Source organism: Typopeltis vanoorti, chromosome 19, assembly GCF_054136105.1.
Source record: "Typopeltis vanoorti isolate ZY-2024b chromosome 19, IOZ_Tvanoo_1.0, whole genome shotgun sequence".
Lineage (NCBI taxonomy): Eukaryota > Metazoa > Arthropoda > Arachnida > Uropygi > Thelyphonidae > Typopeltis > Typopeltis vanoorti.
The window spans coordinates 16,653,483-16,676,215 of record NC_143567.1 but is presented as its reverse complement, the minus strand read 5'-3'; the positions used below and the strand labels follow the sequence as shown (position 1 = coordinate 16,676,215).

Sequence of the window (22,733 nt, the reverse complement as noted above, 5' to 3'; positions counted from 1 at the left end):
TATAATAAGTAAGTAGATTACTCAAACACGATCTTCCTTTAGTAAACCCATGCTTACCATCAAAGAGAATGCTGCTGCTGTCAACTCAATTCTGAATCTTTGTACTGACTATCCTGAACTCCCACACACACCTTGGTCATGCAAGACTTATGTTAAAAACCTATGTCAAAACTGGTCAACTCCTTGGAATATTCCCTCAAATCACGTAGTGTTATGTCAGCAAGTCCATTAGCCTTATTAGCATCAAACTTACTCAATTCCTCACTCGCCATTAATGCCTCCTCCTATTCCACTGCATTCAAGTTCTGCACAATGTTACATTCCCCAATGATGAGAAGCTAACTCATCTTCGATTGAAAAGGCAGCAACTTAACATCTATTTGAATGTTGAGAAAATTTACTGCGTTGCGAGAAGTCGTTTGTATAGTGGCAAAGTTTCTCTTAGGAAGCTGTAGAGACCAGAGTTTTAAAATATGGATGAATACCCTGTGCGAAAAATTATTTCATATAAACGAAAAAATTGCTTTATGGGATTTATCATTTGCTTCCATACTGCTAGGCCAGCAAAGGAAAACTCGCTCCAAGTTCGATTTTCGTCGCTGTTTGACACTGGTAATAGTGCTTTTTTTTTTTTTCCTCCACGGGAAAGTGGAATTTTAATCCATCAACTCCAAAAAAATCGACTGTAGAACGCACGCTATTGTGCCACAAATTAACTTTAGTAATGTGTTGGCACTTAAAATCATTTGGCTTTAATTACATATTCCTTACTGCAAATCAATTATTAGAAAACAAAACAATCTCATAATAAAATAAAGCAATTTTGTAGAGCCTTTACTACTAATGGCTCGCAAAAAGTTAAGCAAGTTTGAGCGCTGTGAGTAGTTGGAATCCCTTCCAACTACTAACCGCGCTCAAACTTGCTTAACTTTTTGGGGATCAATTGTTCGATGCTGTTGGCACATTCTCCCTCGATGAGTCTTTGCACTTCCTGGAGGTGTCACATGATAATATATAAAATATGCCTCGCTCTTTTATTCCACAAAGGCAGCATTCTTTAGCCGTGAATTAATTGTTTTTTTTTTTTTTTTTTATTATTATCATTATGCAATGTTGTTTTTGGAAATAGATTGGCAGCTAGTTCCACCATTCCGAAGATAATAGCGACCTCTCCAGATAAACGGAAGCAACGCAATTAACACATGCACTCTCGTTTTAAATCTGAGTAGTATTAGTGCTTGAAGAATAATAAGTCAACGTATGTTTAATACTATATTTATGAAGAATATAAATATCACTTCGATTTTTATACTGTACTACAATAGTACAAGAGCTTTCTTTAGCTATACGATATTAATCAATAGATTCTTACCTCATCTGGCGTCATATCAACGATCTTATTGGCATCAACTGCCGTCACCTCTTGCGAAAGACTAATTTTAGGATAGCCTCTCGTCATCCCCATATTCTGTTGGTCTGTTGTTGGAGTAGATGCCTTTTTAGGATTCTGAAATAAGAAAGTTTGATTTGTTAGCTTCAAGGGTTCTCAAAATGCTTTATTTTTACGGGTTTTATTTGTTATACAATAACAGTATCAACACCGCAAATATTTATGTATTAATATAACTGACGACCCAACATGCGCACCATTTTTTTTTTCATAATTTAACTTATTTAACTGTGTTAAATGGCAAACCTGCATTAGGAACCGAGGCCATTATATATTATGTCTGTCAGCGTGCGTTCTCCTATCCGTTACTACGTAAAATCTTGCTCACGGGTAACTGAAGCCCCCCCCCCCCCCCAAGGTTCTGATATGTGTAAATGGAATTCGACTTCTTGACTTTTCAACCAAGAAAGGGTGTCCATCCCCTTGGCTCCGCAACAACAGAGAGGTCACGAGAAAAATCTGATGAACAGCATGAAGAACGAAAACAAAACAATGTTAGTACAGTAAAGAACTCATGTTTTTTACTCCAAATTGGTAAATCCAACAGTTACATGAGTTCATACCAGTAGGGCAGAAGTAAGATTTTTTTTTACCCTGTAAGTAGACGCCAAAACCAGACAAGCAGAGCCAGCCTCTGAAGGCTAATTATCCAAGCAATATAGGCGGGTGGGAAACAAGGAAGTGGGTAAGAACTCTTAGAAAATAAGAAAGATAAGGTGGAGCTGTACTCCGAAATATGTCATCTCCAGAGACAATAGTTGAGGTCGCGAGGAAATTAAGTTACTTTTATGTTGGCCTATCTGACCTTGATTCAAAAGAGCCCAAGTGTGACTAAACAGTCCCCTACTAACCCTGAAGAGAATCCAAGCTAAACTAATGAATTACTGGTGTTATTTTTCTGCAATAAACAATCACAAAAGTCATAGAGAATATCTCGCGTGTGTACCGAGGTGACCTGTCAAGTTTTCGACCTCAACTTACTCCGCAAACAAATGTTATTTAAGAACCTATTTTACATGCATTTGTACATCGCATCAACGAACATTTCTTAAATCCTTCCCCCACCCCCTTCTAGTTAATAAACAGATACAGTCGTTACTTACCTTCCGTGACCTTGTCATAAGCCACCTTGTACACCACAGAAAGGCTCCTGCGGCTGGCACAACACCTACAATCCCAATGATATACACATGAGTGTTGCTGACGGGCGAAGGAATCTCTCCCACCTTGTCGGTAGGTGTGAGTACAGCACCTGCAATATATATTGGATAGTTTTAGGATCACACAGCGAAATATAACAACAACAAATGTTGGGTGTATACGATGTTCAATTTAGTAAAAGGCAAACAAATTTGCATAATTAAAAGAAGTTTCTAATACTTATTTCTCACATATTTCAGGCTAAATCTTACAAGAATTATCAATAAGACAACTCTCCTAGAAAAAAATATTTTTTTATTATCATTTAGGATGGATTACAACTTCTCTGATGGTCCATTTTGATATGGCTAAGCAATTATACAAGGAAAGAGTAAATAAATAGTCGAGTAGTACGGGGGAGTTTAAATGTTGGCTGATTTTCACCAAAAGCCAAGTACATATTTTGGATTAGTCGAATATAAATCAAACTTTTAAAAATGTATCAAGTAAAGGAGATACCTGATCATCATTATAAAAGTTAAACCTAGATCATGAGGAAATCGACAGATGAAACTTTGCTTTATTTTTTTAGTTGAAAATAAGGATTTTACTCCAACATTAATACACGTTTCGGTTCTTCTCGAAATATATTCGTGTTCAAATTTCATAAATAAAAATGCAATAATGTAATGGTATGTGCTTTACATGTCTGTATTTTTCGGGGGATTCATTCCCCCCCCCCGCCAAAAATTTTTCAAAATGAGTTTGGGAAAATAAATTTAGCAAACCCTCTTCTGCTCCTGGAAGAGGTTTGCATCTTACAGGTTACCACGCTGTGGTCATTGATATAGGATATTCCTCGGATGATCTAACTTTCTTAAAAAAATTAACTGTTACCTAGCACTATAGTATTAACTAGAATGAATCTCATTTTGGCCAACTAATCTTTCAGAAGAGTTGGGTTGTTTTGGGGCAAGTTTTCAGAGGTTAATTGGATATGTTCTAGCTGATATTTGGGATGAAAGCCCTGCCAACTCACTTTCTATAGATAAAGTTCCTAGAAGGAATTTATGTTCAAGTCGTTCTAACCCGATCTTTCAGAAGAAAAGAATGCATTTCTCTTAAGGGGAAAAGCATGTTGAATCTTTAGACCTTTTCAATGCACACGCACTGAGCTTAATTATGAAGGACAAATTTAATCTGGTTCACATAAAAATTCAACGGTTTGATTTCAGGAGCTATTGTTATACTCTGTATCTCTCCCTACCAATACAAAAATGTTTACTATCAAAGGAATTTTTAAACAGTTGCAAATAATTAACTTTAAAAATCTCCAATTAGTTTAACAAGAGGCTAGAAGAATCCTCTGCAGAGAATTAACTATCACGATATTCGTTAGGTTTCAAAGAAGCCAAGTTGATTGGCCATGACAGGTCACTGAAGCTAACACACAAGAGAAATGGAATATATATATATATATATATATATATATATTACAGGTATTAAACATTACTGTTTTTCATGTAAGCAAGTGACTTTTTTTATTTTTTGTTAATTTATGATCTGCAAGCTATTTAAATAGCGAATTTGAATATACTTTTATACTGACATAAAATTAGTAGCATTTTTGTTCTTCACACTATGAACAAAGTCTTACCAAGTGTCTTATTATGATAAAGATTCTTGAGGAAAGTATCGTCTCTCACGCGTGTCACTACCACATATGTTCCTCCCCGATCGGAGAACGATCCAGTTGTGTGTTGAGAAGTGCTCTTGAACTCCGAGTCCAGTAGATTAGATTTTGAGATACTTGTTCCACTATTATTGATCTCCTTTTCCAGAAAAGGTACTTTCGATAAAGGTTGAAATGTTGTCGAATTGGACGGACTGCTGGTTATTGATAGCATATGAAGTGATGAAGATGAGTTATGATCTTCTTCAGTGCTGTCTCTCTGCCTTGATTCTGTGCCGTCAGTGATACTTGCGATATTGGCAATACCTGCTGGAAAGAGAAAAAATAACCATAACGATGAAAGATAAGACGAAATTTGTACCTTCCATTAAATCTAAATTGTATTTAATTAAAACTTGGAACAAGCATAAAGAATTCAAGGTTGAGGGAACGTCAGAATTTTCATTTGAATAAATAAAGTATTATTCAAGCCTTTGTATCTTTATTTGTAGTTCTGAAGATAGAGATTTAAGGTCACCATTTAGATTCCCAAATCTTATTTTCATTTAATGTTTTTATTGTCTAGCAATCATTCTTGTTACACACCGTAAAACTTACTATACAGTTGTAGGACTATAACTCTATAGGACTGCTTATTGAGAAGAGAAATGATACTCGGTGAAATATCTGGAACATAAAAATGGATGAAAATCTCTTTCAAATAACGAAGCATTTTTGATTGTATATAAGCGTTACCCAAACCTTATTTAAGATTCAATTGTATATTATTATGAATAAAGGAGTTCTGTACAATTGCCCAATAAAACAAAACACCTTCCCACATACATTTGAATGGTCATTTATTGACCTACTTTAACACCAAAAAACACCACTTAGAACATGCTTACAAGGGCTTCTACAGAAACTGAACGAGTAGCCTGAAGAGATTATTGTCGAATTCACGCTTACAATCAAGGCCTAACTTCCAGTCTCCTGTAGATTACTAAAAAGAGAGATTGTTTGTAGGTCGTCTGTACTTGACCAGGAACATAGGGGTTGCTATTGGGATAAACACATTATCCAAAATAAGATATATTTATTAGCCTAGGGGGGGGGCAAGAACCCTACACATGTATCTTTTTTAATTTGACGCTTGGGAAAGAATGATCCACTTGTGCGATCTTCTGACTCATGACATTGGACATAAGGCCTAAAGGAATGCAGCGCACTCTGGAGTGTGTGTGTGTATATTATTTTAATTATGGTACTAATGCTCTGCATTAGACTGGAGAATATTTCTAGAATTTAGAAAGATCAACATTAATATTCTGTTAAGCTGGACATTTCAATCTTCAGTAAATACAGACAGAGGAAGGTTTGCGTAAACATTAGAAGGAATAAACGAACAGAAGAAATCATAATATGCTGCGAATTCGCATGTTAGCCTTGATCTGAGAAACAGAAAAAAATATTCGCAAATTTTTTTTCTTGTATTCTTTATTCTGATATTTGTAAAGGCTCTTTTCAGATATGTTTTGAGACACACATCATCTCTGTACACAAGTGTCGATGTAACATTTTTCTCAACTAGGCCTTTAGATTGAATTTCGAAGCAAACTTGATAGGTTCATCTAAATGCCTTGTACTTGTGGAAGAATATGGGCGAATATTTTGGAAACCGAACAGACTACCTACAGTAATCCAAATAAAATTGTTTTAAAATATGATATAAATATATTTTAGCAATCACTTGAAAGAAAGAGGTTTCGTGTGTTGTGATTAAAAAAATAATGAAATAATACTTAATTTAAACAAAAACATCAAGTACTTTTTCATGTCTTTCTTAAAAATATCATATTATGAAAAACATTTGAGCAGGTTATGTCTGCCTTGCTTGGAAGCTAGGTTATACCAACGTTTTGGAAATAGAAACAAAATTAGAAAGCAAGCTAATTTTGTTTCCATGGGATAACGAGGTTGACAAACGAGAGGCCATTTAGCAGTTTCCAAAATTCTTGTGGATTCGGCGTTTAAAACACAGCATGTGATCGATCGAACCTCCGTAGCTCAGTTGGTATCAACAGATCAACCTAGATCTTTCCAACCCTGGGGTTGGAAAGATCTAAGTGTGAATCCCGTCTAGAATGCGAAGAACCTTTACAACGACTTTTCAGCTGAATGTATTTTTCGCCAATGTCATGTGGAGGTGGAAAGGTTTTTACTCCTGGAAACTTTTTTTTTTTTAAATTCAGTAAAAGCAGCCAAAGAATACACAAATGATAAACTTATGGACTATACAAATATGATTAAATGTCCTATCAGAGCATCAGAGTTTTAAGAAGCAAAATACAGTGCCTTGACACGTGGAAGATGAAGATTGTCCTAGCGAGGAAGGAAGCGGTTTAATTTTTGTGGGTGGTTGAAATGGTAACTCAACAGGGAAGCAAGGTGACTGATACTCTCAGTAAAAACCACAATCCACTTGGAATACCAACTGATGACAAAAGAAGTCAACAGTTGAAAATTCCTGATATACTGAAGCTATACCACCTTTCACAGTTTATTACTGGTATGAATAGTTGAATTATTAATGTTTAATTTAATGAAAATTAATTATAAATTAATATTGTACAGGGTGTTTCAAAAAGAATGTCCCGATTTGAAAATTGTATATCGCTGCAACCACGGATCACAAATGAATGCTTTACCATGTGAACGGCCTTGGTCCAAAGTTTGATATAACTACCGCTAGATACCACTACTAGCGCCCAAATAGCTGCTAAGCTTAGTTAATGAGAAAATGGTGTCTAGTTAAATATAATTATTTGAAATCGGGTCATTCTTTTTGAAACACCCTGTATATTGTTTTGAAATCTGGAGTCAAAAAAATAATTTAATTATAATTATCTAATATTTTCTTCACATATAATTTTAAAAATGTTTCTGATGTCGAACTTCTTTTAAATAGTGAAAATAAAACGATGGAGGTCCATCGTTTTATCCACTAACAGATACTTGTACAACTCTGTTGTTGCGGACCGAGTGGCTAACGTGCTTTCTCTCTAACGAGCAAGCTGTTGGTTCGAATCCCAGTAATCATGGATGTTTGATAATGTTTTTTTTTTTTTTTTTTTTAGATGAGAGATGAATTTCATCTCCCAGTGTGCGAAAAAGTTCCGTATTCAGTCATCAATACGAAGTTTCCGAATTATGTAAAATATGAATATAAAAAAACCTTTAGCTCAACCACAGTAACTAACGTACTATAAGTTTACAACCTTTGGTGGGTGGAAGTCACAAAACATAAAAGAAAACTTCACCGTAGGCGCAGCAGATGAACGTAGGCAGCAGAGCAATTTTTAGAATAGGAAAAGTGGTATTTTGTATCCTTGTTAAGATTAGGCTTTCCAATTCATTATCTCTGATGAATCTCTGAAAATATCCTAGAATTCGAGAGAGGCCAATGAACAACCAAGGAAATATTTCTGAAAAAAAAAAAGTAAAAAGTTGTCTGTGAAGCACAATTCACAACTTCAGAATGAAAATTCGAGTGAGCTAAAGAAAAATTATTTTTTCGTTATGTTTAGCCCAGGAAAAAGAAAAAAAAAAAAAAAAGAATTCCAGGTCAAGTATATAGTTTGAAGCAAGCCTCGAAACAGAAAGAATGTCCTCTTGGGTCAAAGAGCAATCAGTTACACGTGGATTAATTGTAACTGGATCTTGTGTGCTAATTTCGTGGATTCATTTGGAATAGAATTAGAAAAAGCAGCAAAGACTACACACACACACACTGTATATATGGAAAATGATTGGTGCCTGTACTGCTTTTATCAAAGTTTCAGTTTTTAAGGAGTTTCTAGTAGGAAGGGAGCTGAGTTTGAGGGAAGAATGGACTTGTATAAGAGGGACGGCTACACTTGAATACATTTGGTATCAGTAATAGTGAAAAATTATTGATATAAGTCCTACCACACAGAGAGTCGGGGAAACTGAATTATGATGGGAAGAATGATGAGAACTTGTACTTGTGTGAAAGAGCAACAATATTTTGTTACTATTAATTATGGGAACGATTATGAGGAGAGAATGTGTCTGGTTCGCTTCTGTTAGGACCATTCAATCATATGCAAAAATAAAAAGGCACTTGATAAAAACATCTGCGTTTAAAAAAAATAAAAATAAAAAACCACTATTTTGCATTCGTATTTGTTCTACTTATTTATTATCGCTTTTTTCTCCCTTTCAATAGCAGTTATACGTCAATTAATAAGAAATTATTAATTCAGTTGTGAAGGAATGGGGTGGTGTTCAACGGTCGATTTTTGTGTGTGTGATGGGGTAATCCCCCCCCCCCTCACAGCATCGGCCCAAGATCGACTAACTTGGTACTAAGAGAAAAAACGTGGGAAGAAATCATTCGCAGTGTCGAACCAAAGTCATTTCACTTAGCAAGCACACGCCACAGACACTTCGCTACAGAGGCTTACCGCAAAATGTTACACTTTGGTTATTTGTATTTGCACATCGAGAGAAAAGATCAGATGATCATTTCGTACTTTCTACTCGGTAATCATGAAATATAAAATTAGATCGTATTTGCGTAATGCCTATGATTTTTTTTTTTAAATAAAAAGTATTATATCCATTATATCGAGCCTGTGTAGCTCAGTGGATGTGGCGTTTGCATACCATGGCGCTTGATCGCACGAAGGAAGACTTCTTGGTTTCGAATCTAGTCGCCGACTAGATTCGAAGTCTTCTTCTAGAAGACATTTTTATAAGCCTTTTTTCGACCGTTACCCGAGTTAGTGGATCTCTGGCACGGGCAAGCGGGTTTTTCGTCCCGTAAACTCAAGAAAATTGACCTTAGAACCCACATTTTTTCAGACATTAAATACGAGTGTTAGGGACCACGAGATGGCGGCACTTGTTGAACCGTCTCTCGTCACTGTTTGCTGCTTAGTTAGTGATAGCCTCGGGCCAGCTATCTCTGATTGGCTGCCAGTGGAGATTGAACTGCCCACTCAGTCTCCAAAAGTTAGATAGGGCTAAACGGCCTCGCCTTCTCCCTATATATATACGGGAATAAAAAGGTGTAGCTGATTTTTTTTTTTTTATTATCCGTTATGTCTGCTATGCTGCGATATGTGCATTCTTAAAAGAAAAAAAACATTGAACAATCAATACGACTTTATCTTTCTCGCAGTTGAAAGACTGTTTTTAATGGTAGCAACTCTTCTAAATGTTTGGGAATTGGTTCTGAGTAATGTTCGTCTTGAACCATATTTTTAATTAAGTCATCGATATGATCTCTTTACTTTCTTCGATTTATTATCAGCATTTCTCAAACTCATGCATAGTTGATATATTTTTATTCTTGGAGGTATTTTTAGCGCATCCGTTAGACAAATAAAATATCTGTTCGTAGGAAACCAACTTCTTTTACATGATGATCAAAATACATTATACACGAATGAAGTTCCTTTTCGGCACTGGCGATTTAACCATTGCACTAAATCATCTCAAATTAAAACTTGTTTATTAAGTAAGACTCGTTAGGTACCTTGTATTTTAGATATCCCCCCCCCCGCTAATTTCTTCGATGTCCATGTGCAATTCGTGTTAAGAACCCATTGAATTCATTCTATGATTCATTTTTATAATCAAATTTTATATGATTGTATTGTTTTTGTATTCATCATCATCACGAACCATGGGCTCACTGCCCGTTGATGTCTGATGCCTGTTTCACTATCTTCTTCCACCTTTCTTTGTCCAGTGCCCAGTGTCGCAGTTTTTGTACACCAATTCCACACCAGTCTTTCATATCGTCTATCCATTCTCTGTATGGTTTACCTCTTCTGTTTAAACCATCCAAAATACAAAACATAAATGTCTTTATCTTCTGGTCCTCACTCATTCTACACATGTGTCCAAATAATTGCAGCTTCCGTTTTATAATCTTCTGCATTAGATTCTGTTTTGTTTGTATCTTCCGATAGAGCTCTTCATTCGTGATTTTCTGCACCCATCCTATTCTTAGAATCTTCCTGTAACAAGTTCTTTGCCAAAATTCTTTTTCTTGATTCCTTATTTATTACCCACGTTTCAGATCCGTTTTTGCATGTTTGTGTATTGATTGTTCATTAAATTATCTATATTATTAGAAGAGAACTACAGGCAGTCAGAGACCGTGCTATCCACACCAGCTGTCAATATCTGTTCTTGAACTCATTCACACTACTTGCACACACCGTATCCAGTATCCGTCCGTTTCAATCATGTGCTGCGCTATGAGAGAAAAATCTATCCCCCCCCCCTTCTTGAGACCATTCATTCTCAACTTCCATAGGGGATGGGGAAAGGATGCAAGAGCATCCTTTCCCTACCCCCTATTAAATGAAAAATTCCAACTACTGACATCCTGTATTGCCGTTTCAAAAGTTCGTATCTCAATCATATCACCCCCCCTCTTTCTCCTGTTTACTAGTGACTGCAGTCTACAAATTTTCAATCTGTCTTCATAACCACAATCCCGTTATCGTTTTTACCACTCTCTCCACTATCAGAATCAGCGGAGACCAGACCTGTGTGCAATAGTTCGAGTGAATGTTCCTTATTCACTCGAAAAGGAGCACTATTGATTACGCTACGTGTCATCAAATAGCTGTATGTCACATGTCAAATCCTTCCAAATGTCATTAATGCACAGATTGAATAACAATGGACCGAAGACTGATTCTTGTAACACAACTAACTTAAATCTTGCGGACTCGCATCTCCCACATACTTTTGATATGTCAGTTGGCGATCCTCTTATATTTGTGTATTCCATCAAAAGCCTTAGCAAAATCCAAAAGGTATCATTGCGTGTCCATTCTCCTTGTCTAACTCAGTAGTAACGTTATTAGAAAATGTGAGCAAATTGCTGAAACATGACCTTCCTTTAAAGCATGTCCGCGCGGTTAGCTTAGTGGCTTTGCGCTTCGCAACCATATGCCTGGGGAAGGAGTGTCCTAGATTCGATTCCCGTCGACGACGTAAGGAGCTTAAGGATCTTCCTCAGCCATAGCCAAGTTAGCCGGTCTTGGGCGTGGATAGCAGGGTTTCATCCCAGATTATCTGCGGTTTTTCATCCCGCAAGCAGGCAAACGGACCGTGTGCACGGGGTCGGTTGTAAATAAAATATCCGTAAAAAATAAAATGCCTTTATAAAATGTGAAATCTTCCCTATATCCTATTACATAGACTACAGTCATAGGATATAATACTTAATCCCTCATTAGGAGGGCTCAATCAGTCTTAAGGGACGGCCAGTAGGTAACGTTATTAGAGAATGTGAGCAAATTGCTGAAACATGACCTTCCTTTAAACCATGTCCGCGCGGTTAGCTTAGTAGCTATGCGAGGAAGGGGAGAGGACCCCACACGAATAAATAAAAAATTTTGTAAACCCATGCTGTTCATTGCAAAGTATAGTTTCTCTTTTAATCCATTTCTATATGCGATTCCCAACAAACTTTTCCAAAATCTTTACCACTATGTCAGAGATACTGTTAGTTCGATACATCTATCTTTGCACCGCCTTTGTGCAATGAGATTACCATACATTATTTCCACTCCTGTGGAATCTTCCCTGTTCTGAGACTCAAATCATATAGCCTGGTCAAAGGAATAGCCAGTTCAGCTATTTTCCCATCAGTCCCTAGTACAGAATTCTTATTCCCTTTGTGCAACTGCTCTAATACCGCCTCTTAACACACACCTGAGTTTCTTTATATTGTGAAGTGATAGTAGCGAGCTGGATGTTGCATAAGAGGGTAGTCTGAAAAGTTCTCGGATAACAATGAAAAAACAATTTATAATCTCAAAAGTATTTTTATTTTTCAACACAATCTTCCTTAAGACTAATACATTTATTCCAGCGATGCTTCAGCGCATTATCTCGTCCCTCTAGTGGTTCTCAGTAAAATCTGCAAAATACCCCTCTACAGCTGAAATCACTTCTTGATTCGAAGAAAACCGCTGACCAGCAAGGGAGAGTTTTAGTTTTGGGAAGAGATAGAAATCAGAGAGAGCTAAATCTGGACAATAGGGTGGATGTTCCAACAATTCATAGTGCAGATCCCTTAATTTTCCCATTGCCAAAACACCTTTGTGGGTAGGCGCATTGTCCTGAAGAAAGATGATTTTTCTTCTTCTGCAAACCGGGTATTTTCTCACGAATTTTTTCGTTTAGTCTGGTTAAAAGATCGGAATAATATTCCCAGATTATTGTGGTACCCTTTTTGAGATAATTAATAAACAAAATGCCTTTAGCATCCCAAAACACCGATGTCATGACTTTTCCTGCTGATGGAACCGACATTGTCTTCTTGGCGCTGAACAACCTGCTTCTGTCCACTGCTTTGACTGCTATTTGGATTCTGGTGTGCAATGGTGAATCAAGTTTCACCCATAGTAATAAATCGACGCACAAAATCAGGTTTATTCGTTAAAACGCTCCAAGCACTGTTCAGATGTTTTTTGATCTGCTGTGAGCAAGCGCGGTACTCATCTTGCGCAAAGCTTTTTCATTTGCAATTTTTCATACAAAATATATCCTAGGCGTTCTTTTGAAATGCATATAGTCTCAATTTCACGCACTTTGACTCGCCGGTCATCCAATCAATTACCATATCGTGCACTTGATCAATGATTTCTGGTGTTGTTACACTTTTTGGACGTCCTTCACGTGGATCATCTTCAAGGCCGATGTACGGCCACGTTTAAACTTTTATGAACTTCGAATGGTTTTGGCGTTAAACCTTCTTTTACAAAGAATTTTATAACGGCACGATACTCATTTTTATCCATTTGAAGGGATACAGACAACACTTTTGCTTCAGACAGCTGAAACTACTTAATTGAATTACTTGCAATTTCACATGGATGCTTATGATAGATGTACCAACTTAAAACAAAGAAATCGTGCCGATAGTGTTGCCATCTATGGTCAAGGCCGAGAACGTTTCAGACCACCCTCGTACACTAGGTTGATAGCATTTAGCAAAATCGCCACTCATTAGTAGAACAATCTTTCAAAAAATCTGTTTTTCAGTTTATTTACATATAAGGTTGGAATCCATCTGTAATATTTCTACGTAATTTTCATTTATATATGATTTTAAAAATATTGAATTTCACTTTGCTGCTGTTGTTTTATTATAGTATTTACCGATACTAGAATAAAATCTACCGATTTTGTCGATAGATTAGCTTCAAAAATATGGCAATTCAAATACAGTCATCCCGCGACTTACGTCTGGGTTTCATCCGGCAGGACACAAGTCGAGTCGGATATAAGTCGATACATTAAATCAAACAGAGTTATAGGCGTTAGGGACTTAACTATAATAAATATACTGATAATCATTTTAATTAGTGTTTGGAGGAGAAAACATGACCATGAACTTGGTGAAGATAACCGCTATGAGACGTATAAGACGGATGACCTGGATCTAAAATTAATAAAATTTTAATTCTACATTTTCTTTCACACAATAGTTTTTTATTTCACTCGCATAACAGTTGATTAAGGCGTCCTCAAACAATTTTTGAGTCATCCACGACTTCTTATTGCTCCGATAATGAATTGGGAGTACGTTAATGTTTTTGAAGATTCGTGGATTCTCACTGTGTCATATCAGAAATGGTTTCAGTTTATATCGGGCCACATTACCTCTCTAACAGAAGAATCGTAATATGGTCTTTAGGAGCTTTGAAACCAAGCATTGATTTTAGCTTTTTGTGGATGAATGTCCGCTCAGACATTTTTTTTTTTTTTCGAAACAAGGACATCTCATCCATATTAAATATTTGCTGTGGCAAATAATTGTTCTCCGTAATAACTTTATCCAATTTCTCCGCAAACCCCTTGCCAGCCTTCTCAGCACTTGCAGATTCACATACATTTTCACAGTATGCTGCGCAAAACGCTGCTTGAATCTCATGAACCAACCGGAAGAACCGTCGAATTCGTAGTCATAATCGGGTAATGACTTCTCCTTCAACATACCAAAGAGACATCGTGCCTTAGCGGTTATGGTCACAGTGCTAATGGGCAAATCGCTTTTGGTTCGGGTCCTCTATCCATGATGCAAGTAGCATTTCCATATCACTGATAGGACCTTATCGTTGATTTAATGGAAGCAGATCCTTTCACAGCCTCTACGATTTTATCCTTATTTTTCAAAATGGTCGTCACTGTAGAATGAGGCCATCCGAAATCATGTGCGATCACATTGACGGGCTTACCAGCTTCATAACTTGCAACTCCGTTTCAAGATCAATTGCTCGCCTCTTTTCCTGTGATTCTTCGCTAGGTTTTACGTAGGAGCCATGTTGTATAAAACATTGCGAAATATTTAACGATAAATACACAAATAACCCATTTCTCAAACACAAAATCAACAGAGGAGCTGTTAGTATAAAGACACGTGCCGACTGTCGAGGGAGGGTGCCGCTGAAAGCGTTCTTGCCATTGTGCATGCTTTACCTTACCGCTCGCTTGCGTCTTGTTCGAAAGTATAGCCGAAAATGTTATTTATTCCCTTAAGGGATCACGAACCTATCTTGAAAAGGACGTAACTCGAACTCACGTAAGTCGAGGGATGACTGTAACTAAGTTTAGTCTCGTATTTTTATCCGCTCGAATTTTCTGACTAAAATTAAAATAATCATTAAATTCAACTCTTAATAATTATTATCCACTGAACTATTTTTTCTTCATTCTCTAGATTCGAGTTGCCACGTTGGTCCCAATGTGGTTTTCATTCATTTAAAAACAAGCATCCAAGAATGCCGTTGCTTGTATAAATCATTCCGATTTAACTATATGTTTTAATTCGTTATTTTTATTTAAAAGTTACCAAGTTTCAAATTACAGAACTAGTCAAGCGCAACTCTACGAACACAAGCATGCTGGTCACGCACCAGAATACTCACATGAGTGGGTCTATTTCCTTATCGTGCAGCGAAGGTAACGAATAACCTCCACACCTTAGGTGACGAAACTGTCAACTCAGGTCAGCAAAAAACCCTACTTTCATCTCCCGTGATCATTCAATCAATACCGTTCGCAGGATTCCTACAATTATTCCGAGGAGGTAGCAGCATGTCGCTGCAGGGAATGTAATTGGGAAATCTATAGAAAGTAAGGGGTATATTGAAACCTAGGTTAATTACTCTTCCTAGCAGTCAGGGATAAAGGTAAAAAAAATTCCTTGATGTGTCCCCTAATAAGAAATCAATTAAAAGCAACAAAGAGACGGAATGCGTGGAATTTCTATCCCTGTAGGCTATCATGAGGAAGACAGCATTGTTAGTGTAGGACTACAATTCTTAAACATCAGGAGATCGAGGTTTAAGGAATTAAATTAGGATCTCAGTTGTTCGAGTTTTAAGTACTGCTAACTCTAAATTGTAAGTAAAAATTATTTTACACTAGCAACCAAATGAGAACGGCATTATGAAAGACGACGAAATAAAACAACTGCATGAAAGTTACGTAGTTCCCTTAATTCTGATGATATTTTAGAGAATCTTTTCTCGGAATCTGTCTTCAGGCTCAGTTAAGTTACTGCTTTGAAAGTCTAAGGCGATAACCATACTGGAAGCTATCCAAAGAAATGTCCTTAGAAAGAAGAGAAACAGATCGCCTATATGTTAAAGACAAATTTTATTGCTATTCTCCGTGTAATAATTTAGAGAATCTTTTCTCGGAATCTGTCTTCAGGCTCAGTTAAGTTACTGCTTTGAAAGTCTAAGGCGATAACCATACTGGAAGCTATCCAAAGAAATGTCCTTAGAAAGAAGAGAAACAGATCGCCTATATGTTAAAGACAAATTTTATTGCTATTCTCCGTGTAATAATGTTGGCATCATAATTGTTATACATGTAATAGACCTTATGTCTATTAAGAGGTAATTACGGGATAAGCTGAAGGATAAACTGTCGTAAATGTCATTGTTATTTGCCTCTTTCGTTCTTAATCATTTGTTTTTTTTATATATTATTATTTTTCTCGTATATTTTAACCTTCATAATAAGAGATTTAAAAATCTATGTTTAGAGAGAAAGAATAAGCAAACAAGTAGGCTGCCTTAGTATCACAGCATATATACAATCAAACAGTTTCGTTTGATTCTTATTTCCCCTGCAAGGAAGGAGTCAGATTATGCTTCAAATGTCAGAAGACTAAGGCGTGCAATATATGCTTTGATAACAAAATCACTTAAAATCAATACAACAAACCTTCAGAAAAACTGTCAAGAATTTCAGCTGAACTCAAAATCCGTTTCTCACCTAAAAAAGCTTTCGGAAAAGACCAAATTGCTCATGCAGAAACGAAGAAATATTAAACTCAAAGAAAATTATCTGAGTATGCTGAACTTTGTAAGATTGCATGGAGGTGTATTACAGTATAACTGGGAGCTTATTCAGAAAGCAATTGAGAACGACCATAGTCTGCGCGACACCTGGCAATCAACTAGGAAATGGAAGCAAATAACTGCCTTTAAAAATGATGATGATGGTGAAGTCACTAAAAATATAAAGCACATTTTGAAGACCGTAGAACAATTCTATGGAAAACTGTACAGAAACTATACTTAAGGAAAAAGCACTACCGGGTTTATGAGAGGAAGTTGCCTATGATAGCAAGAATAGCTCCAGTCTGGATAGTACTTGCCCAACTATTTACAAAACGGCTTGACGAAAGCCGAATTCCCATGGAGTGGAATAATTCTGCAGTGATTTTCTTTTACATAAAAAAGGGAACAGAGAAGCTCTGAGAAACTATGGACCTCGTAGCTGTAATTTACAAAGTATTCACAGGAGTTCTGTCGCCCAGCCTGGAAAAAGTGCTATCCTTTCTCAGCAACGTGAACAATGTTTCAGAACTATAGATCATATACAAGTATTACGAGGACTAACATAGATCCAAGGAATACTGAATCTCACTCTGCTTAGCATTCATTGATTATGAGAAAGCATTTGATTCCATGAGAACATCCGCAGTCATTAACTCCCTGAAGTCTTGCTCCACAGATAAATCAGATATACGAGAATGTAATAATGGAATATGTGAATAACTACATCTGCCCGAGTGAAAAGATTGCAAATAATGGCAGAATCCAAGGAGAAATAAACTTGTGAAATTTGCATGGAGTGCATTTGATTTGACCAACGATCGAGTACAGAAATAATAAACTGGACCCCCCCCCCAATGACTGTAAAAGGCCTAGAGAATCTCATTTAGCAGATAGATGAAACTAGTTAATAGGTAACTAGTTATTACTTAACAGAACTGCCATCTCATAGAAGAAACAAGTCGGCTTGGCTGGGTTGAATTGGTATTAACAGTCGAAACAAATAAGGCAATGGGAATAGTGCATTATCTCTGTTTACTGCTTATGTTCTGTAGCCGATTTGCCTGTTTTTGAGATTTTATATTCTTGGACGGGAGGGTGGGGGATGCCTCCGTACAAAGCCAGTTATCCCGGATCTTACTGAATAAAAGTTGGAGAACTTGTTCACCTCCTCTCTTGCAGAATACTTTATGACAAATATGAAACAGTACCTGATATGGAAAATTGTGTTCAAGATTAATGCATTTATCTTAGAATATCTAATGTTCACATTAGGGTAAAACAATCAATTAGCTTTTTCTTTATCGTAATTCTTGGCCATCGGCAGGATAGTCTTTTACTGGATATACTGGATGTTATATTCACGAAATTGCTCATATTCTCTTATCAAAGAAACATCAAGTAACTCAACATTCACGTAGCATTTCGTTTTGTCCAGAAAAAAATCTCTACTTTTCTTTCCTCATCTGAAGACAAACTTCCTCCATTATATTTTTCAGGAGTCTTTCAAATTCCTTGCTCTTGTGGCCTATTTGTTCAAGGAATCTGCGTCTGTTCGTCGCAAGGAACATAAAACGTTCAAGAGGTATCATGAAACTGAACAGTCTGGCTGCGTAATATGCCATTTCTATTAAACACGGGATCCTTTGTAAAAACAGTTCTGCATAAAATAAAAGTCAATTCCTTATGAAACATAGAAAGAAGGCTGTGACACATTAAATCGTGCTAGTTTAAATAGGTCTGATGGCCTGCATTTATCTCCCTTATGGGAAACAGTACTTCTTCAATCTATTAATCTCTCCTAGTATTCAGCAAGCTGATGATTTATAAATTCCTAGCTGTCGTAGGACTTCGTTAAATTTTTTAAGCTGTATGTTGTGTTTGTATTAGCGATGCTTTAATACATCGGTAAAATAAAGTTTTTATTAGTAGAATTTTCGTCTTTTACTCCTTGGAGTACAGGCGATAAAATTTCCGAAATCATTTCCTTAAGGGGTATGTTTGATACTACTTTGCTACTAAATAAGTTTATACAGACCATGCAAAGGGCATGCAAAATATCTCAAATCCCTCATCTTCTCGTGGTCCACTATGTTAAAAATAAAATAAGAAGTAAAAGCAAGGCTCTATGACTGAGCATGGCCGTTATAATCCCAATATCACTAACATAAGAAATGATAACATGGAATTATTATACGGGGTTAGCCTAAAAGAAATAGCCAGTTTAAACGAGAAGTGTTTGGGAAGAACTGGACTATCGCATTGATATTTGTTGTGTTACAAAAGGGTCACACATAGAACACTTGTAACCTACCCATGTAAACTTCAGGACGTACTCTTCAAACCATGTATTTCAGCCATGCTATTAAAACTCTTCTTTCTTTAAAACTTTGAAAGTGTATTTCTTTTAGGCTAACCCTGTATAATACTTCCATGGAGTTCAGAGAACTCATCGGAGGAGACTGTTTTACTCTAAACAACTCCAGCCTTTGAAAGAAAATCATGCTAGTTATATTCGTATGTTTTCCTATTTAAAAAAGGATAGTTTTGATTTATCATATAGCAAGAACGATTATCCATCTCTGAGAAAAGAACGTTTCTCGTCTTAGCCTATCTAAAATTTAGAAGAGGATCATTTCATGCCCAAGTCAGTTGTCGCTAGCCATATTTTGTATACTTCTCTAAGAATTCTTACTCCTTATATGCAAAACACAGGAGGAGTTAAAAAGAAAAAACCATACTAATGCACTTTCTCGTAAAAGCAAAGTAGTGAACAAGCATAAACAGCCATTCCTTACGGATGTTTGTAGTTATTTTTGAAAATATTTTTTATTTTAAGTCAGTACACTGAATTCTTCATTTTACTCAGAGACTAGAAGAAACTCAAATGAAATACTACCTATCAGAACTAAAGAAAATTGTTACAATTCCGGTTCACCGCACACGTTTTAACCTTCCATCTTAACATCAAGGATATGGCACTGTTGAAGTAAAAACAGGTTTCTTCTGGTCTACTGGAATTTCTACATATTAACGGGCGAATGCCTTTAAATATTGTCCCTACCTATCCCTAACGTACGATTCAGGAAGTGTAGTTACCGATTTTGAAAAGTATAAAATACTAGAACTAGGGGTGTGTGCATATTTACACGCTACACACTGGTCTTAAAGCTGACTAATATTGTCTTCAGGTTAGCCACCTCCCACCTTCCCTTTAGCATGCGCATTGGAGAAAATGAGACAAGTCAGTGACCATAAACATTGATATACTGGTATTTGAAAATGCTAGTTTTCAGTAATATAACATGGGATGGTGGACAGAAGCGTGCGAGAAAATTCTTTGGCATCATTAATATCTACTTTAAACTCCTGTTACACTACTACATTGCCAAGCATGTCATCTTAACCTAGTTATTCTGGTCCAATTACTGTGCATGTTTTAAGTAATATGAGAAAAAACAACAATAAAATTTTCCTTTTACATATGATTATTTTTATTTATCTATAATTATTGCTGTAAAGGTATATGCATTTCCATTGATAATGTAACATTACTAGGAAGCATGGGTCCTGGTTAGATAAGGCACGAAAGTACTTTATCACTGCTAGTTTTACAAATGCAATGTACACTACAATAACGGGAGTCTTCTATAGCGATGAGTTTCACCACTTACAAGAAATAAGCAGAAAAGAAACTAAGAAATGTTATTTGTAAATTTATTTTTATAACCTCAAAATTGAGACGTCGACACTTTTTCTTTAAGAAAGATGGAAATGAAATTATTATTATTAAGAGAGAGATCTCTAGGAAGTCATGGACTCATCGAGGGAGGTCACATACTACACACACACACTAGCTATCATACTTATTCTTGAATCCATTCGCACTGCTTGCACTCAACATCCAATGGCAATCCATTCCAATCACGCACCACTCTCTGAGAGAAAAATCTAGCCCTCACTTCTTAGCGGCCTTCATTTTCAGCTTCCAATGATGCCCTCTCGTCCTTCCCCATCCTCCATAAATAAACTTATATCAGTACTGGAGAGAGTATAAGGGTTAATCCTACAGCCCACTTTAAAAACATTTTCTCCAAGTCACTTCAGACTTCTAATAAGTGGAGTACTGGCGTCAGGTAGGGTTATGGAAATGAACCGCCAACCTAAAGGCATGGACAAACATTTAATGATGTTTAGATGCCATTCGCTGACGAATGGCAAAGTCTATCTGCTAGTCGATCTTTATCATAAGCAAGTAGGGTTATCCTCTCAGAAAAACTTTTTTAACCCAGCAGCTTAATCGACAACAGAACTCACTATTTCAGACATAATATATACCTGAGTTTATCGCCACCACATGATGGCACTTGTCTGTTGAAAGCTTTGATTCATTAACGACTTGAGTTCAATCAAATAATTGAAGGGTGGAGACTAGCTGCCGACTGATCTTCAAAAAGTTAGTTACAGCTAAAGAAACTCGGCCTACTCGTTTCGGGAGTAAAAAGGAGTTAGAAGCTTAATTTGTTTTTCATTTAATACTCTAAATGTTGTAACTAACGAAAATCATCCAAATTTTTCTAAAGAGCCCTACTCTGCAGGGAAATTATGACGTATTTCATGGTTGTGAAACAATTTTGGCAGTTAAGTGCTTAAATAACCAAGCGTTAGCAGGTATATCACCCATCTCCAAAAAAATAATGCAACTCCTAAGGAATAATAGATAGGTGAACAGAATAATTTAAACACGAATGGTTTGGCTCAAACTTTAATTATTGATATGGAGGTCATCCATGTTGATTTCAAACTGGTTCCACATCCTTATTTGTTTCCTAATGCAATTTATTCGCTAAATCTGGAGAAGAAATTCGTATGAAAATAAAAGGTGGGCTGGAGTTTGAGTAACCTTAACACAGTTGAATTATCGAGAGAGGTATAGAACTTGGGATAAGAATAAAAACATGACTTTAAGAGGAACGCTCTGAAAAACATGACGCAAAATTTCAATATGACAAAAACTTTTTGGCCAAATCTCTCACATATTCGTTGTGTTAAAATGTAGCTGAAATTTTCATTAATGTCCATCCAACCAACCAATGCGGAATTTACAAATATCAATTCGAATCATGTTTTCAATTTAAAAATGAATCCCTTGTAACCAATATATCGAATAGTTATATACTGTAATTCTCAAACAAATATACAGATTTGACGGCTCACATCTATGCATTCATTTGACCGTATGAATCGCGGATGTGGCAAGAAATTTTTTTTCAACTGGCTCTATCTGCTGGAACAAGTTTGATGTTGTTAAACTAATATGAATTTAACAATTGAAAATAAATTTAAGTGCTGTTTTCTTCAAGGTTATGTTTTGTATTTTACTTTTGCTACGTTGAGGATGACCAGCAACAAACTCAACTGAATTTATCTTACTCGAAACTCTGAGGAAAACTTTCTTTTAAAACCGACTTGGACAATTGTATCGAAAGAGGGGAAAAGAATTAACTTAAACAAGGATCTCTGGCTACTTGAAAAGTGATAAGTATTCATTTCAAAACACTAAGAATTAGACAATAATAATCTCTCTCTCTCTCTCTTCGGTGTTAAAAACGCATCAAACGCAGACTCATACGTAAATGTTAATATCATGCATTATAAAATGCATAGTAAAAGAATTCTCAAACTAAGATCGTGGCTTCCTAAATGAAGCCTTCTTTTCAGATATACAAAATATAAAAGAAATTGGAATGAGTAGCTTTTACTGCTAAACCTTTTTTTTAGTTATAAGTTCGCCTGGGAATAAACATGTAGCACGATAACAGACAGTAAAATATTAATAGGATCAGAAATTTAACCAGATCAGTGTTAAAAGGAAAACTAAGAATACCGTCTTCTTTCTCTCCAATATGTTTTAAAATGAAATCAAAGCAGCAAAGAATAAATGGAAAACTTAAATAAAATAAAAAAAAAAAATTCAAGATTGCGGTATTCAATTTAATGTCGCAAAAAAAAAATTCTGAAAAACAAAAATGGAAAAATAAGAAGCAGGTTTAAGAATATC

General features: G+C 36.1%; 1 protein-coding gene across 1 annotated transcript in view; it reads right to left on the bottom strand.

Annotated features, from left to right (window-relative positions):
* LOC150095881 (tyrosine kinase receptor Cad96Ca-like) overlaps window positions 1–22,733 on the bottom strand; it is a 110,380-nt gene that overhangs the window by 34,604 nt on the left and 53,043 nt on the right. The window contains exons 2-3 of the mRNA XM_090409555.1: window positions 2,554–2,702; window positions 1,373–1,507 (exon numbers count right to left, since the gene is read on the bottom strand). Of these exons, the coding sequence (XP_090265681.1) occupies window positions 1,373–1,507; window positions 2,554–2,702 (284 nt within the window). The remainder of the gene's footprint in view (window positions 1–1,372; window positions 1,508–2,553; window positions 2,703–22,733) is intronic.